The sequence below is a fragment of the Tachypleus tridentatus genome, chromosome 8 (genome assembly GCF_004210375.1).
Source record: "Tachypleus tridentatus isolate NWPU-2018 chromosome 8, ASM421037v1, whole genome shotgun sequence".
NCBI lineage: Eukaryota > Metazoa > Arthropoda > Merostomata > Xiphosura > Limulidae > Tachypleus > Tachypleus tridentatus.
Window position 1 is genome coordinate 25,012,896 of NC_134832.1, and position 18,716 is coordinate 25,031,611.

Below are 18,716 nucleotides of genomic sequence, written 5' to 3' on the forward strand. Positions count from 1 at the left end.
AATATGTATAAGTCGGTAACTTAGACTTTCTTATAGGTTTTTCTACTCATTCCACCCTCTTCCACCACATGTCAACTGAAACATTAATTTCATTTTAGTTTTTACTAACTTTGTATTTTTACAATATGCTCAGATGATTTCAGATTTCATTTAAAAAAACAAAATCATAGTCTTATCATTAGAAATGAAAATGAAAAGGAACAATAACCACCTAAAATTAGTGTTATTAGGATTTTTATAATCAGGTTTTAAAAGGGTTTTGTTGTTTTTTTACTTTCATAGACTTTGGTTGTTCGGAAATTATATGGTTAACATTTTTCACAAAATTTAGTGGTTTTTGTTCTAATGAAACTATGTCTTCGAAACAAATTTTTTTTATAATATTAACTGTTTTTTTTTAATTCCGCGCAAAGCTACACGAGGGCTATCTGCGTCCTTAATTTAGCAGTGTAAGACTAAAGGGAAGGCAGCAAGTCATCACCACCCACCGCCAACTCTTGGGCTACTCTTTTACCAAAGAATAGTGGGATTGTCCGTAACATTATAACTCCCCCACGGCTGAAAGGGCGAGCATGCTTGGTGCGACAGGGATTCGAACCCGCAACCCTCAGATTACGAATCAAACGCCTTAACCCACCTGGCCATGCAGGACCAGTATTAACTGAAGGCTGAACTTTGGAACCTTAGATGCATTATAACAGTAGCAGTCAAATTTTACTACTCAGTTAAAGTAGCATTTGAGTTGACTGTACTGTTGACTAGCTGTCTCTCTTTATTCTTTCAGTTCAAAATTATGAAAGATTATAAGAATATCTGAGACAAACAAACACAAATCACTAACTGAATATTTATATTTTAGTATGAAGCCAGATGATGACAAATTAACATTCTGTAATGGATTGGTTCTTCATAAAGAACAATGCCGTCGTGGTTTTGGTGACTGGATAGATGCTATCGTGGATTTTGCCGTGTGTCTGCACTCTCTGGAAATTGACATCTCAGCATTTGCATGTCTTTGTGCCTTGGTCTTAGTAACAGGTAAGCACATCATGAATGTTTCTTAAGGAAATGTTAATGTTAAACGGCTTGTGCTGTCTTCCTTGTTTAATATCAGTTGTCATCAAAAGTGTAATGTTCAGCATATGTTTTCAGTAAATGGTGCCGCTAAAAATAAGAAAACAAACTAACATATATTTCAACTGTTTGTGACTGCAAAATAATAAGAGACAAATTCTTTTCTACCAACAAGTGGTAAAATGCGATGGTAGCATCAGTTCTGTGTACCAAATTTTGAGCAGGTTATCTCAGTGATTTTGTAGATATATATGTCAAAAAGTAAAAGACCACCCAAAGGACTTAATGAACAAGATAAATATAATCATTATTTGCTCCAAAGTCTTTACTAAAGCAAAACGAAAAACTAAAACCCGAAATAGTTTAAAATAAATTTAGGCTTTTTCAAGTAACTTACAGACTTTTTCTGCCTCTAAAAATAAACAAAATCATTATCATTATTGTTCTTTAAAAATACTCATCAAAGATTTTAAAAACTTGAAGTAGCTAAAAAATTGAAATTTTCCATTTATAAATTTATTTTGAGCTCTTTCTTCTTGTTTGTTTTTTTCTGTTGACATTAAATTGACACTAATAAAGTGTTATTGGAAGCCTAAAATGTCTCCCTGCATCTAAAAATAGAAATTTAGTTTTGACTTAAACAACTTGTACATACAGTTAAGATTAATGGTTACATTTTCCATATTGGCACTTTAAAATAAAGGGCACAGTGATAACGAAATGACTTTATTTGCAATATCTTACTTTAGAGTATGGAACTCATATTTGCAGGGAATATTGTGCATAAAGAGATCTAAGTTTGTGGCAATTTTCATATTTTCATTCCACACAAGACTTGACCTACTAAAACTCTGTAACTGTGCTTTCAGCAACACAGCATCAATTGGTCTATGTGACTGCTATAGTCTTTATAGTTCAGGGGAACTAAAATTTGAATTTTGTGCTCATATTGCATATTGTTGTTAGTATCTAAGCTCCCATCTTCTCTCAGATGCGTAAAGTTATCAAAACGATACCTTCGTATTTTCCAATACCAAAAGAGCAATAGTACATCTGCATGTATTTAATTCATTGATCAAGACTGAAATTCTTTTAACAAGACTAATGTATGCAATATTGTACATTCATAACACCGCTAGGCATATTACATTACATGTAACTAAAGCGTCTTTCAAATGATTATCATATAATGCACGTGCACTACAGAGTGATATTTTATTTGCATATTTCTGTTGTAAAGAATCCACAATGAAATGTGATGAAATAAATCCTTTAACCTATCGCCATATAATATTATATATATTATTAGGTATGTTAATAAATATAAAACTGTTTGCAAGGATTTCAGAAGTAATAAGAGCATACAAAATACACTCTCACTACGATTTAAGTAGGTTATCATATATTAATTAGTATGAGGCAACTTGGGAGACATCAAGAGGTAAGAATACAAAACCTGTCAATGTATTTGTGCAAACTGTCAACCAAATCTACCATGGGCCATTTTAGGTGCTTATTAACACGTATTCTCTCAATGAGATGTAAAATAATTACCATTAGCTATTTTTTTACAGTTGTCAGTGAAGAAAAATATCTAAAATACAAAAGTAGAACATGAAAAAACAACTGAAAACGATGTTAATGTAAACAGGTTATATACTGAACAAATCAAAAGATGATGATGGTGAAAATACCGAATTATATGCAAAAATGAATAAATTAAAATGGTGCTACAGTGGACACATTTATAAAACAACGACATTTTAAGATAACAGGTTATATTTACAATTGATTTTTAGGTCTTTTGTTACTTGTGTTTTATTTTATTTTATCCAGTCGAAGTCAAAACATCTTTTGTGACTTATATTTGTTTTAAAGTTCAAGCTTAATGTTTTCAACCTATATGTAATATTGATCGCAAATGTAATGCGATTTTTAGTTTAACGTTAACATATCTGTCAAAAGATGGCAGTATTTTATTGGAACGTAGTTTCCATGTGGAAAAAAAGTAAAAACCACAAAAGGCTTTTATAGCCCAACAAAATTGTATACTTATCTGTTACGTTTACTAAAACTTAAAGAATCCAAAATATTACTGTTTTGATTACTGTTTTTCATTTAACATTACTAGATACCTACTAAACCAAAGAAATTGACAACAATACTGCTATAAAGTAATTTTTCAATTTGCTTTTCATACACAATACAGAATTAACACAAAACCTCATAAACCTGGAAAAGTAGGAGAAAATTGTGTCCTTCTATTTTAACTTAGAAACTGCTTGTTTGTTTTGGAATTTCGCACAAAGCTACTCGAGGGCTATCTGTGCTAGCCGTCCCTAATTTAGTAGTGTAAGACTAGAGGGAAGGTCATCACCACCCACCGCCAACTCTTGGGCTACTCTTTTACCAACGAATAGTGGGATTGACTGCACATTATAACGCCCCCACGGCTGGGAGGGCGAGCATGTTTGGCGCGACTCGGGCGCGAACCCACGACCCTCAGATTACGGAGCGCACGCCTTAACGCGCTAGGCCATGCCAGGCCTCGGAAACTGCATGATCATACAAACTTTCCTACTTAGCTGCATCAGCTATTACTATAATTTTAGTGAGTTATTGCTTCTGGTGGTAATAATATATTTCAGTATATTTAATACTAGACTAAACAAAATATTCACGTCGAAATAAAAAATGTGACATTTTAATATCTGTAACTGAGCTGAAATATCCTTGTTTGAAGAACTTTTCTGTGTGTGTATGCGCGTGCGCGAATGTAACAAAGTCTGAAGTAATTATGTAGTACAGTCTTTACTGTCATTTACATCTAGCTTACAATTTAAAGTGTTATTAGTCAAATAGAATTGTTAGAAAATGTTGAAATATTAGTGTCTCATACATGCATGTGTGCATATCCAGAAATTCGAGGGAAAGAGGTATCGAAAATGAATGTGACCGCCACATGATATCAATGTCTGCAAATGTTCTTGATTTAAACAAGTTCAGGGCTACTGACTTGAAACGGTATTCTTTGTGTAAGATCAAATATTGGTCACAATGACATCAAATATAGAACGTGATTTATTTATTTGTACTATGACGTTATTTTTCATTTATTTATTTATTTTAGAACGACATGGTCTAAAAGAGCCCGAGAAAGTGGACCAACTACAAATGAAGATTGTTGGAGCTTTGCGTGATCATGTGACACACAACAGTGAAGCCCAGAAAAAAGCAAATTACTTCTCACATATTCTGACTAAAATTCCCGATCTCCGATCACTTAGTGTTCAAGGACTTCACCGGTTGTTCTACTTAAAACTTGAAGATATCGTGCCTGTACCCCCGCTTATCGATGGTTTGTTTTTGTCTGGCATTCCTTTCTGAAGCTGTATAACGTATTAATTCGGTGCTTATGTCTATGAACTGTCAATCTTTTGCCTTTGTAAAAGGATTGTTAATCGACTTGTTATTGCTTAGCCATATTTGTAATGTGTTAAAACATCATATCAAATGTTTTGCTGTAAATATTATATAATAAGACGTTTTACACCATCTACTCTATATGTTAATCTAAATCACACTATGTCAGGGCACGACTCTGTATGAAATCAGAATTTAAAACTAAAATTAACTTACTGCTACATTTACTATTGATGAAAAGTTGACAAGCAATATATTTTGGTCCAATTAGCAGGGGCGCATTATGGTTAACTGACCTTCTAGGTCCAAAATTGTAGATATGCATCTTTCTTCTTAAATTACTCACCGAGAAAATGATTCGCTAACACGAAAACAACAGCAAATTAAAATTCAATGAAATGGCTAGATATATCTTTTTATTATAAATTACCTCAACTAACAAAGGATGAAAAAAAGAACCAAAGAGATAAAACATGAACGTGAAAGAAGGTTTATTGACTTTGGGTAGCACTTTGGGGTTGCGTCTTAGGGAAAATATTTTAAATATAATTTCAAATTTAAAAAAAAATCCAATATTTTCGCCGTATACCCAAGCCTTGAAAGCGTATTAATAAATAAACCCTTGCTAATAATATCTTGCAAATTCCGTTAGATTGAAGCGACCAAAAGGACTTTAAGGCATAATGGACAACTCTGAGACAAAAGAAATTAATGTGACAATCATGGTACTTATTAAAAGCTCCTTTTACGTTTTCATGCAATAGCTTCGAAAGAGTTGATTGGATACGAAACAAAGGTTCTAAATTTAACCAAAACGGAAAGATTTCATAACATTATGCATCCTCGTTCGAAAGGCTTAATAAGAAGTGTAATAGTTTCTCAGTTTCATAACGTAGTGTTACATTAAACATTTATGACTTATTCTGAATTAGTTGTTGTTTTAGAAGCTGAAACAGCTGAATTTATTTAGTAAAGATCGCATGATTTGAGTTGTATGACCCCCTTTCATGTTCTACCAATTAAACCACCATACATGTAATATACACATTTTTACTTCTATTGTCCGTAAACTTTAATTGCCCTACATGTTCTTGGGTCAAAAATGAATCGGTAAATTTATTCTCCTCCTCCTTCAACCTTCCCCTTCAAGATCACCTCCAACACAAAGTGCTACTGGTGTATTATATATTTTATTGTTTGATTTTGCTGTTTATGTAAAGTTGTTTATTCCTAAATTCAATGTATCATAGTCAGTAACTATATATTACACAGGTCTCTTGGGGGGACGATAGGAGCTTAACTGTCCACATATGTTCGTCCCTAACCATGTGTGGATAGTAGAGGTAGCACTGTATATTCAAAACATACAAGTTTACATTACAATCTTTGAACAATTCTGTTTTTACTATTTTTTTATTATTTTACATCGGTTTCATGACTTAAAAGTCATTCTTTGAAATGTGATTTCACAGATTATTAGTTATAAAATTGTTCAAATACCACTTTTCAACTAAACATAAGTTTTCGGGGGCCGGGTACAAGCGCCATATGTTTCTTCCAACCCATTTCGGAGGATAATACCGCATGACTTCATTGACATTATGACGACGTGATTATATGATGGCGTCACAATTGCGTCATGTTCCAAAAACAGCAATTTTATGTAAAACATGTGTATTGTACCGAAAGAGTACAATATGGCAAAGTCTCTAGAAGCTAGCAATTTTAACTAAAATTTTAGATAAAACAAGCTGCATCGAATCTTGGAGGTGATAACATAGGCCGTTAAACCAAATATATGGGGCATGTTCTTTCTTCCCCACAGTAAGCTAACAACGCTCACTTCAGGATTATCATACATAAATCTCCATCAGATTCTGAGGTACGTTAAAACTACTCGCTGTTCTCAAGCCAGCCGTCATAACAACAACAAATAAAGGCATATTAATGGCTTACATGCATATATCGTGAAATGTTTAGGCACTATAAATAAAAATTACTTATCAAATTGCTTGATAGCTATGAAAGCATCCAACTTCTATTTTCATCTCTAAATTGGTCGATAATTTAAGTGAAGTCTAGTTTTTTACTAAGTCAGTAGGTAAAATGGATAATCTGTTTATCTCCAGCTGCAGTCGATCCCAACTATATTTTTTTTTATGGGACTTAGTTTGCTAAATGCCCTTTTTCCTCTGTGATGCTGGCTGCGAGAGCACAGAAACCTTCTTAGGGTCAAACATACTTCGGTAAATATATCTTCAAGCTGTAATATGCAAATCGCATTCAACAAATGAAGAGGACCAGATGAATAACTGGAATATGTTAATGCATACATTGATTTAAAATGAAGGATTAATTTTTCCTTCCATAATGTTAAATCATTTGGATAGAACCTAATCTAAAGGTTTACAAGTTTGCACAATTTTAGTTATTCCTTATGCTCTTGAACTTCAACAGTTGTCAGAAGAGAATAGATATGTTATCGATTGCATCAAATCTATCTCTTAATTGACAAATTATATTATCTAGGGCCACAAAGAAAACAGTTATCTTAAATGTGTCCTCGGTGTCTTCAACCTGTTTGATATCATCCAAATTAAGCATAATGTGCCTTCTTCGTTCTATTACTAATTCAATGTGAATGTCTAATTCTTTAGCTACCAGTTTGACTCACTACGAATTTCTGGCCAAGGACTCGATATTAAAAGACAATAATTTAATATTTTCTACAGTGATTTCAAACGAAATACCTCCAGATTGAAGACGCAAACTTCTTCTATGAAAGTTTGCTAATACCTTTATCCAAAGAGTGGCCAGAATGACTTCTGTAAATGGCGAAAAGTACGTTTTGCAGCTTTTCACTTGAAAGTAAGCATAAAGTTCAAGCTTTTTTCTTGAGAGATTAAATCTTCATGTGCTTTTGTAACACTAGGTAAATGCCAAGCAATTGAACAGGCAGCCTGTACTCTTGAACTCCAAAGAGTTTCACTCAGGATAAGGAGAGAACAACCAGTATTTTCTGTTATCATTTTCCATCTTCCACAACTTACACTAAATAAAACGTACAAACGACTTATGCTTACACAAGTGATCACTTCAGAGTAATAGGAGGCATCATGTACTCCAACCAAATTTAAAGAGTAGACATAGCACAGCGAAAAAATAGTACTTAGGTTAACATTCACAATGCAAGTTTGTACTCCTTTCATTTTTGCCCGCTAAAAAAATATATATGTAAAAACGGCTGGTTTGGGTTGCCATAATAAACCATAGAATATGACTCATTCACTACTTTTTTTTCTGTTAATAAGTACACGTATCTAAATATAATAGTTTGTTAAGTAAGGGAAATATCAGGCGCAGTGTAACAAATAAGTAGCTATCTTCGTTTCAATAGGTACATATTTCAATTCCTTATTCTCACACAAATTAGTAAATTTATTTTGCATTTACCTCACCGTAAAATAGTGCGCACGGAGATTTAGTTCTTTCTATTGACTTTTCTTTACCTTTTCCAAGTACAGACAGTCTATTGTGTACTTTGTGTTTAACTATAAACAAACATTTTTCTTTTGATTAAACCTTGATATTAAATATCATTTCTCCTTTGTTGCCCGATGAAGTCTCCGAGAAGATGGCCAAAAGGTCACAAATAAAAGTATTTTAATGTACAGAAAAGCTCATGTATAATGCTACATCTTACTCATCAACGTTTACTTCTAACCTCTTATCTCTTTGTGAATAAAGTAGTGCTGAAATTTTATGAACTGACTTTCAAAAAATTAATCTTTCATGATTTTATATTGCATGCCCAAGAACGAAACACATGGAAGTTCGATTCCTTCGTCATTTTTTCAAAACAATATAATATGGAACTTAATCATAAACTGTTTTATCATCATAAAATTCACCACAGTTTACACGTTCTGAAAGACATATTACATTTCTAGCACTGTTATTAAATAAATTATTAATGAGAAAAATAATATCTTTATTTTTTTCATTGTTTTTGTTGTTATAATCTCAATTACGTAATAGAAAGTAGTAAAGGATGAAAAGAAAAGAGTTAGAAGATACGAGTGCTACACAATGGGATAACTGTGCTCTGTCAACCACGCGTATGTAAACCCGGTTTGTAAGTCCGTCGACATACCGCTGTAAAATTGGGGAGAGAGTGTGCAAATACACAACAGATTCACTGTACGAATAAATAAGACTAAAAAGTTTATGTTTCGATACACATAAACTTCACTGGTCAGGAATGTGTTAGTGTAATTCATAAATGAAATTCGAAATCAAATGATGGAGATGTGTGTATTAATTACCTGACTCGAATGAAAGTGCCCACTGGTTAGAATGTTTATGTAATTTTTGGTGCTTTGTGTACGGATTTCACTATCTGTTTAATTTTCGAACGACATATGCGAGTGCATACACGTAACTTCTAAACAGGTATATAAATAAAGAACCAGTTAAATTAAATAGTATTTAATCACAAAATTCTACATGAATTGTAGTGGACACTATTCAAATAATAATAATAGTTCCTGGTAAAGGTTCGCAAGGTCAGAATTTAGTTGAATGCCGATACAGATTTCAATGGTACACAAATTCCAGTCGTTGAGTTGTGTGTACTTTTGTGTACACCTTCTATCGGTCAGACATATGAGTTCCGTCATGCGCATTTGTAATCTCCGGAGTGATATGTAAATATAAACACACATACACATTTTCCATTGATTAAGGCATATTTGTGCGTAAATAATCCATTGGTCATGACATATTTTTCCTCTTGCTAGATTGAATGTACTCACTTTACTTTTAACAAAATATTATTAAATTGGATACATATATTACCTTTCTTGGATAAATTTAAATGAGGTATAAACTAACAATCATGCTGTAAAAAATTAAATACATTTTGAAAATAAGTGTAACTGAAAACGAAGTAGACAAACCAACGACTCAAATGAACCCATAACGAATATGTATGAACTAAACACAAGTTTTATAGCTGTGTCGTTGAGATCCTTGCTGTTTCTTTCTTCAGTAATGTCGTAATCTTGAATGTGTTTTCATCTTCTGATGCAAGATAAAGTTTCCTGACTGCTCTGGACGTGAATAAATAATCATTAAAAATATGTGTTTGCATGTATGTTTGGAACTTCGCGCAAAATTTCACGAGGGCTATTTGCGCTAGCAGTCCCTAATTCAGCAGTGTAAGACTAGAGGGAAGGCAGATAGTCAACACCACCCACTGTCACCTTTTGAGCTACTCAGTGATGACGAGAAAACCCACTTGTAGGGAAAAATATATATGTAAAAACGGCTCGTTTGGGCTGAGAAAATGTTTTACGTAGAGGAGCGAACAACGTTTCGACCTTCTTCGGTCATCGTCAGGTTCACAAAGAAAGAAAGAGGTAACTGACCGATAGCTGACCACATGTTTGAAGGGGGTTGTGTAACCGAGTGTAAAAAATTTTCACAAACCAGCCGTTTTTACATATATATTTTTTCTTTTGAGCTACTATTTTACCAATAAAGAGAGGAATTGACCGTAACCTACAACGCCTCCACGGCTAAAAGAGCGAGTATGTTTCGTATAACGGGGATTCGATCTTGTGACCCTCATATTGTGAGTCGATGGCCCTATCCATCCGGTTATGGGGCAAAAGTAGTTCTTAAGAAAAGCCTTTTTTACCATTCAGTTGAGATATTTACAAACCTAACCCTAGTGATGAATAATTAAAATCCATGAACATCCAGTGCAAAGATATTTATTGAATATTATTTTAGCCGCTTTCAGATGTAATAACAAAATCAGTTTCTCATTTAAATAGTAAACTCTGTACTCTATTTATTACATAGGTATATATTCGTCATAATTTTTTTACTGTTTATTGGAAGCGCCTCCTAACGAAGGACCTTCTTAAATGTTTAAAAATTGTTAAACAGTTGTTGTTGAAGTAAAACAATATAGACATATATGTACACGCATGCGTGTGTATATCATATTTATATTTGTTAAGTTTCTGTTATCCTTTCTACTTGTTACGATAAAATCACAGTGAATAGTGCCTGTCGTAATAGCTCCGAATGCGTTAAGGACATCCAGTTTATCAGATAACATTCAAACGCTGATGTTAAGCAAGTAGTAGAAGGCAAAGCAATGCAAACTATTTTTGATAAAAGAGTGGTGTTAAACATAAACTTTCGATTAGGGAAAACCTATTTTGTGTCACTAGAAGCCACTAGCTTGCTTTTTATAAGCTGGGGTTGACTCGGCTTTCCCCTTGAATATATTTTCAAGAGAAAGAGAAGATGGTGGATATACACAACCTACGTAAGGACTAATAAGGTAGCGTTTGTAGTTCTCCTTAAGATAACTTATTTTTATTTTCTTTTGAAAGAGTAAAGATGGAAAGTGTCATAGTATAAATTTTAGTATGGTTTTATTTCAACTTTATGAAGGTAACTACTTTCTCACAAATGATTGCAGACAGCGAAGGACAACAGGAGGTGAGACTTTGAGTGTAAACACTCAGCTTAATATAATTGATTTTCCTATAATTACTTACTCACTTAACATTAGCGTTTGGATTTTGTCTCACAGATGGGATATCCCCCACGCATTTGTGAGCTATTACGACAGACATTGCTGGCTGTGACTTTTGAAGTTTAAGGTAAGTACTAGGAATGAAAACAAAAACATTATTGTTTTAATCACAATTAACATAACTAATACTATTAAAGCTACTTATTTCATTATACATAAACTTATAACGCATTTTCTTTCCTATTAGTTGCAGTAAATAATGTAATACTCTTGTTTAAAATGTCATTCGTTATTTATTAGCTTCTTTTGACATTAACGCAAATAATACTCCATTTAACAACATAACGCGCAACATATACGCATATTGAACTTTTTCGACATATGGCATCATATAAAGTTGGTCGGTGAAGCCATCCATTGGATACATTTTTTATATGTATATTTGGATTCCTTATTCGTATGTAATTCTAATCAAAAGAGACACCTGTGACTAGTGAGGTTATCTTCCCTGTTAATATTCAAAGTAAGCTTTTTATTTAGCATGAGTGTTAATAGATAGATTTTATGTGCTACTTATTGAAGTTCCTTCTACTTTTTATCATTGGCCTGGCCTTTAAAGTCTCCAACTCGCTCGCTCGCTTCTTTGTGGGTATGCTTATTTCTTAAATACCCAGGAGAGTCAGGTGCACATGACCTCTTCCTCCATCCCTAGTTTTCATGTCGGCTACAAGTAAGAAGTGTTGACTCAGATGTGTGTAGGTAACATGCACAACGAACGAATTACAAACGACACGTGAAAGTAGAAACGATAAATTATGCCCGATTTGGATTCACTTCTTAATTGCAAGACACAAAGGTTGCGAAAGAACGTGTCTGAATTATGGACTCTGTTATTGCTCTTGTTATACTAGTGTTAAAACACAAACCATAACATAGTTTAATTCTAGAGATGAGACAAACAGTTTTTGACAGATTTTGCACATCTTATCTGATTTGGATTGTAGATGTAGCCATACCTATTGAAAATGCATCGCAGGCTTGAGTTACCACTTCATTATAGTATGGTATTAAACTAGTTACTTTGTCATTGTATTTTGAAAACTTAACAATGAGAATGTACTGTTCCATATGAAGTGAGCGGTAATTGCAGACCCTTTGTGGGAATGCGGCAAGTCTCGGCGTGAGACAGTGCTTTATACTTCCACCTCTTCCTTATTAAACTTTTGCTCGGGTTGTGTTTGTCGTTGCTGCTTAAATGCTAGTAGAAAGTACAAGCGGACTAGATTATACCATACTTAGTATGTGTGATATAATTGCAACAGTATCATGCCCTTAGTACCAAGCGTGCTATTTGACTTTCCGATTCATTGTAAATTTATAACCTGATCGGATTTCATCAGATGGTACAATACCAGATCTGGTATTTCTCCTTCTCCTACTTAACTTGGAGGCAATATCTTTTCTAATTTTTGTTCCAATACAAATACTTCTGAAGTCAATCACAACAGATTTAAACGAAATCACTAAGTTACGAGTTAGTGTTATACTTTAAATTATGTGCTATTTGTGAAGGTTACGTTTTGTAAACTATGATAGTAATATTACCTAATAAGCAAACTTAATGCAATTGAAGGGCTATTGCTCCTAGGTATATTGTTTTGTGTGTGTTTTTTTGCACGTTTATTCCTCTTTATAAATTGACTTTCTTCATTTTTCATGGATTATGATTTTATATGGAAATCGTATGCAACTTCTACTATTCGTCAACTTACAATATTTATTGTATTCTATGCAGTGTTAAGAGCCACCTTCTTTGCTATAAGCAAACAATAATCTTAAAAAGTAAATATTTGCTAGTGTACAGAAGCTATCACAGCTGTTTTCTCTCGATAAAGAACTACAGGTATAATTATCTGATTTTATGAATGCTTTCTACTTGCAAAATTATATGGAGTTAAAATGTATTAATATAACTGGTACATCTTGTATCTTCTTTCAGTGTCTGATAACATGAAATGAATAAATGTTATAAATCATTTGTATTTCTTATCAGTGTACTTTTAACTCCTTTAAAACTTACAAATGACCTTAATTTTAATGAAAATGACAGTTACCCGTTTGAACCAAGTTTTTCAGCGATTTTGTCCAACTCTTTAATAATAATTTAAACTTGAAAAATGAGATTTTTTATCTTATAATTTTGAGAGCATATTCATATTCATTTTTTGATAGTGGGTCGTAATGCACCTACTTATTTGTATTTATTAGCTAATATATTTGTTATCATAAAAGTATTACCCAAACTATTGTCCTAAGATTTCTTACGACGTAAAACGCTTTATACATATCACTGAAAGTGTGGTGTAAATATTGTACTGAATGTTTCAGTGTTTTGCGGTTTTCGTGCATATCTCAAAGAGAGTCAGTGTTTGTCCGTTATGCTGTGGAAAATAAAATATGCCTAAAGCGTTTTTCGCTTGATTTTTAATAACTCATGCAATATTTTCGCATTGAAACTGAGGCTAATCAACTCAAGTACAACGTAATAACGATTCTCATTTTTGTATTTCACATATGAAAAACTAAAATGTAAATGCATGTCAAAAATATTTCAGGTCCGAACAATCAACATTTCTGTTATCAAGTTATTGAAGAACAATTCCTATGATACTCACTTTTAATATTTAACTCAATGACGGGGATTGCAAGGAGTTTTACCGTGAAACCTTATAAGTATAGTGAGAGTTGGTATAATAAGCCTAAAGTAAAAAAAAAAAAAGTGGGATCACCTAGCATAGAATCTAGTACATAAAATTTATCATAAAAGTAAAAATATCGCTTCAACTTTAAACTTAAATCGCTTCTGAATTAAGCGATTTTAATAAAACAAACCTCTTTAATCAAAGGATACTCTAAATGAAGAAATCAACAAACACTTTCCCAGTTTTGTCGTCTCTGCATTTCATTTTATACTTTCAGACATAAACCACAATATTATGCTGTACTTTCGTTGCGAGGCAATATGACATGAAAAAAACCCTTGTTGAAATGTAGTGTTACGAAAACGCAGTGGTTTTTTGTATATATTAGAAGTTGTCAATTTAACTGTTTTCACCAATAATTATTTCATGAATACGCCATGTATTTCAATTCATAAATTATCTTAATTTTGATTGGCTCACATATGAATTTCCCAATGTTTGACCGCCTCAACTGCACTTTTTCGACTCTCTATTGATTTTGCAAAATTTTTGGTAGCTACGAAGCGTGAAGTTGAGGTGTACTATGGATGAGGAGTAGTACTTGCTCCCTCGTTTTTGTCGGACTGTATGCTTGTAGCAAAAAACGTCTACGGAATAATGCATTAGATCTATATGATGTATAACGTTTTATTTTACTGGTGGATAGTGAAAACGGTCTTTCTTTGAAATAGTTAGTCCAAATTTTGAGCAAATCTAGAATGTATAAGAGTAATAATAACATAATTGTATCAAATAAATCTTTTTCATTAATATTACTTCGATAAATGGAATGTATTTTCTCACATTTAGTAAAAAATCCATACCAAGAATAGAGGAGAAGTGTAGGACTCAAACTTAAGTACAAGACTCAACTTACCTTCAAATCAGTTACATAAACGTTTACAATTATCAGAGAAACACGCTGTCGAGTCACAATGGATAAAAATTACGGTAGACAAGTCCAAAATGTTTCACAAACACACACTGGTTTGACTTACGTAGACTTTTACAACAGGTCTTCTACGCAACGACTATACCGCTGCAATAACGGTGTGGGAGTATGTGCATGCATATACGATGATTCGTTATGTAAAAACAATCAAATCAAGTAAAGATAAAAGTAACCATGATACTGTATAGGCGTCAAACACCCACACTGAGCAATGTTTGTCAGGTTATGACATCATTGTGCCTTACTTTCTAGTATTAATCATATCATAAAAGAAAAACAATGATAAAGATTTTTAATTTCTTAAAGTTCAATGTATATATTTTTTTTCACTTAATAAACCAACAACGTTAAAATATTAGACACGTTTCACACAAGCTAATCAAAAAAAGAAAAGTTCCAGCACAAACTTATTTCTAAAGATGTAATTTACTGATTGCAACAGAAAGTGGACGTCACCAAAATTACATAACTAACGTTTTTTTAATCTTATTTTAAAAACTACAGTAGCAATTGTTCACACGTTTTAGGAATAACAATAAAACTCGAGTATTGTAGAAAACACTAATTCAAGCATAAAAGAAAAGAGGAAGAATCCGTTAAAAGAAATTTTAAAATGAACACAGTATAAACGAATTATTCATCAAATAGATTCACAAACATACTTCTTTTCCCAACTCAAACTTACTAACAAGTAATAAAGCTTCGAGTCTCTCTCTCAAATACTGTTCTGTAGCTTCTAAACAAAACCAAATAATAATGTTTTAAAAGTATCTCAGCTACCAACAGAACAATACGTTAGCAAAACATTTGAAGCAAATACGCCTAAAATTCTACATTTCTTTAATTTTACATAAAGCTGAGTGGAGCATAGTACCCACAATAATAAATAAGTAAAATGGGCAAGAACTCTAGTTTATGATAGTTATACAAAAATTAATTAAATATCTAATTAGATTATAGAGCACATCAGCCATAATTTTTGTTTCTTATTATTCTTTTAAACTTTTTAAATGTGAGAAAATGTTAAATGAAATATAAAACTTAATATTTCATTCACTTCTCAAAGGAATTTTATAATAATTGTTGAAAAAAAAAGAAAAAAGAAATACTATCTCCATGATACCTTTAAATAATATTCACAGGTGTCTTGAAAATAAGAGAATAAGCCAAACATTTGCTTTTGCAAGGAACCTAACCCTCACTTTCATGAATGAGAACAATTTTAGTATCCAATCTTATAGTGCAGTATATGAAAAAACAAAAATTCTAGTTTTAGCAGGAAACACAAATTCCAGGTCTCATTAATATGTTCACTACTAACATCACTGATACTGTTTCTTGTGCTTTAAGAATAGGTTAACATTTCACCCTCAAATACATAAGGTCTTCAATAATAACACATCCTTTATCAATTTTAAATATAAACTGGGAACTACAAAGCTACAAAGTCATTTATATTTTGTTTGTAGATTTTTTTCATCTACAAATAAGATATTATTTGCAAATGACAACAAACTTGTAATGAAGAGTCTATGGTATCAAAACCAAAATGTAGATTATACAGTTATAAAGCTACATACATACATACATATATATATATACACACACACACAACTGAGTACAAGTATATAACTTTATACGACCTATAACATTTGGAAGGCATTGAGCTGTGTTTGGTACTTTTGATATTCACAATACTTTGAGCCAAATACAAAATATTTCTCAACTTTCAGCCAATATGAAATTAAATCAATCACAAGTCCACATAGTAATCTAACAATGGAAGTAATTTTCATAAAATAATGTAAAAACAAGTAATATCAGTCATTTGTAAGCACTGAAAAATGTTTAACACCAACGTTCTCTTATTAAATTCCTACAAAATTATGTAGTTTTTTCCTGACATGAAGATATTTTACAAACTCAGAAGAAGGTGATACATTTCTTCCAAGAAAGCTACCCCTTAAATTAATATCCACACCTAAAAATGGTGTTTTTCTAAGCCATTAGCAAACATTCAACACCATCCCATTAGTTCATATCCTTCTTAACTATCACACTAAACAAACAACACTTACCAATCTTATTCCTGTGTTACCATGAAAAAACTAAACAATTTGCTAAAGGATTATCATTTATTGTAAACCTATAAATCAACAGAAAGCTGATGATACTTTGTAAATTCTGATAGTTCTGATAAAGTACATCAACAGTTTATTAGTGAACATGATAGTACAAAGTACGATGTAAAACATGAAAAATAATTATCAGCTTGCCTTCTTGGATGTATTAATAATAAAAGCATATCTGAATGTGAAGTTTATCATAAAAATATATTTACTGGTTTACATTCCAACTTGGCAATTTTATCCCATTTCTTTTTGATGAATATTTTAAGATTTTGTTTCACATACTCACAAAACAAACATTTACATAGGGAACTTGAAAATACTAATAATTTTTTAAAAGGAAAATAACTTTCCTAAAATATCATAGACAACATCCTATATAATTATTTAGGATAAGTTAATGGATCTAAACAGCTAAATTATCATGTTCCTAAACAAACAGTATCAATGACATTGTCACATACTGGCAAACATGCACTGTTGGTAAAAAATTTACCTGTGTAAACTCTTTCATGAAGATTATCCATAAATAGACTCGAAAATTATTTTTAGCCTTGGCTTATAGAATGGCTCCAAATCTTTCAAGTGCAAACATTTAGGTCATAGCTCCATTATTTTTTGATCAATTTGAGATATAATTACAGTTTTGGACCTGGGAGGTCAAACTCTTTCAACTGTATTTGACCATGCTCATAAATTAACTCCCTCTAATCGTGTGTAAAAGTATTTCAAGTGTTTCAGCTACTGAGAATTCCCTCTTGTTAAACCTGAAATATTGTTTATGAATTTAAATATTCTAGATGCAGTTGTAGGTACAACAGATCCACCAATGACTTAAATCAAGTGAGCAAATGTGCAAATCCACTGACAAGAAACAAATCTTCCACAACAGATCATGTATGAGCAAGATATAAAATTATTACAAAGACTAATAATGAGAAAGTATCTATACAAAGGGCTTTAACAATCAATGGACTGAGGCCAGCTCACAGTGAAATTACTCTATGGTCAACCTTTTGGTGAAATTATAATTCTGGTTGTTGAATTGCATGTTCTTAATCTGATACCTCCATAAAACATGTATATAGATTAGTGAAGAGTTTGAGAACACTTAACCTTCTTTCAGCTAACTCAAACGTCATATCTATAATTAATCAAGTAGTAGTTCTATATTTACAATTACAGTTTAATTTGTATAAATTTAACTGGAGGCCCTAGTACAGCATGGTGGCTAGAATGCTTCACTCTCAGTCTTAGGGGAAAGAAACCCACCATCAAATATGCTTGCCCTTTAACTTGGATAGGTATTATAATGTGTTGGTCAATACCTTTATTCATTAATAAGTAGTAACCCACTAGAGTTGGTGATTTTCTATCACTTCAAAATTAAGTCAAGATGTTAAAAAAAATCTGGTTCAAAAATTATTTTAATTAATTAATTAAAAAATAATTAAGGACAAAAATATAAAAATCCCATATTCTACAACAAGTACCAATAAAAATAACAATCATTCTGTTAATTGCACTCCTCATGTCCTATTTCTCAAACACTTAGAGATAAAATGTTCACAGACAGAGAAAGGCACAAGACACTTAAAATCATAACTGTACATAAATAGTAATTAAATTAAAAACATTTTATCTATCATTACCATCTGTTATATATATTTTTGTATGTGTATATGCATACACATCTTTTATCTGCAGTCACTATTCACTGCATTTTACCATTCTAGTTCCCCTAAATTAAATACATTACACATAAATTTCATATTATTTACATTTCTATTTCATGACTATTTTGATAACTCTGAAAATATGCTTTATCAAATTATGTTTAA

The 18,716-nt window shown here is 32.1% G+C and overlaps 1 protein-coding gene and 1 long non-coding RNA gene across 6 annotated transcripts in view; one reads left to right on the forward strand and one right to left on the reverse strand.

Moving 5' to 3' along the window:
- Positions 1-5,502, forward strand: part of LOC143258694 (putative nuclear hormone receptor HR38) — a 71,998-nt gene extending 66,496 nt beyond the window's left edge. For all 5 annotated transcript variants that reach the window (XM_076518117.1, XM_076518115.1, XM_076518114.1 and 2 more), the window contains 2 exons: positions 860-1,038; positions 4,205-5,502. In XM_076518117.1, coding sequence (XP_076374232.1) covers positions 860-1,038; positions 4,205-4,461 — 436 coding nt within the window. In that variant the 3' untranslated portion in view covers positions 4,462-5,502. The remainder of the gene's footprint in view (positions 1-859; positions 1,039-4,204) is intronic.
- Positions 836-14,931, reverse strand: LOC143258695 (uncharacterized). Its single transcript, XR_013032458.1, has 2 exons — positions 14,672-14,931; positions 836-1,164 (listed from the first exon to the last, which is right to left on the reverse strand). It is a non-coding gene; the product is annotated as an uncharacterized LOC143258695 (long non-coding RNA).
- Between the last annotated feature and the right edge of the window lie 3,785 nt (positions 14,932-18,716).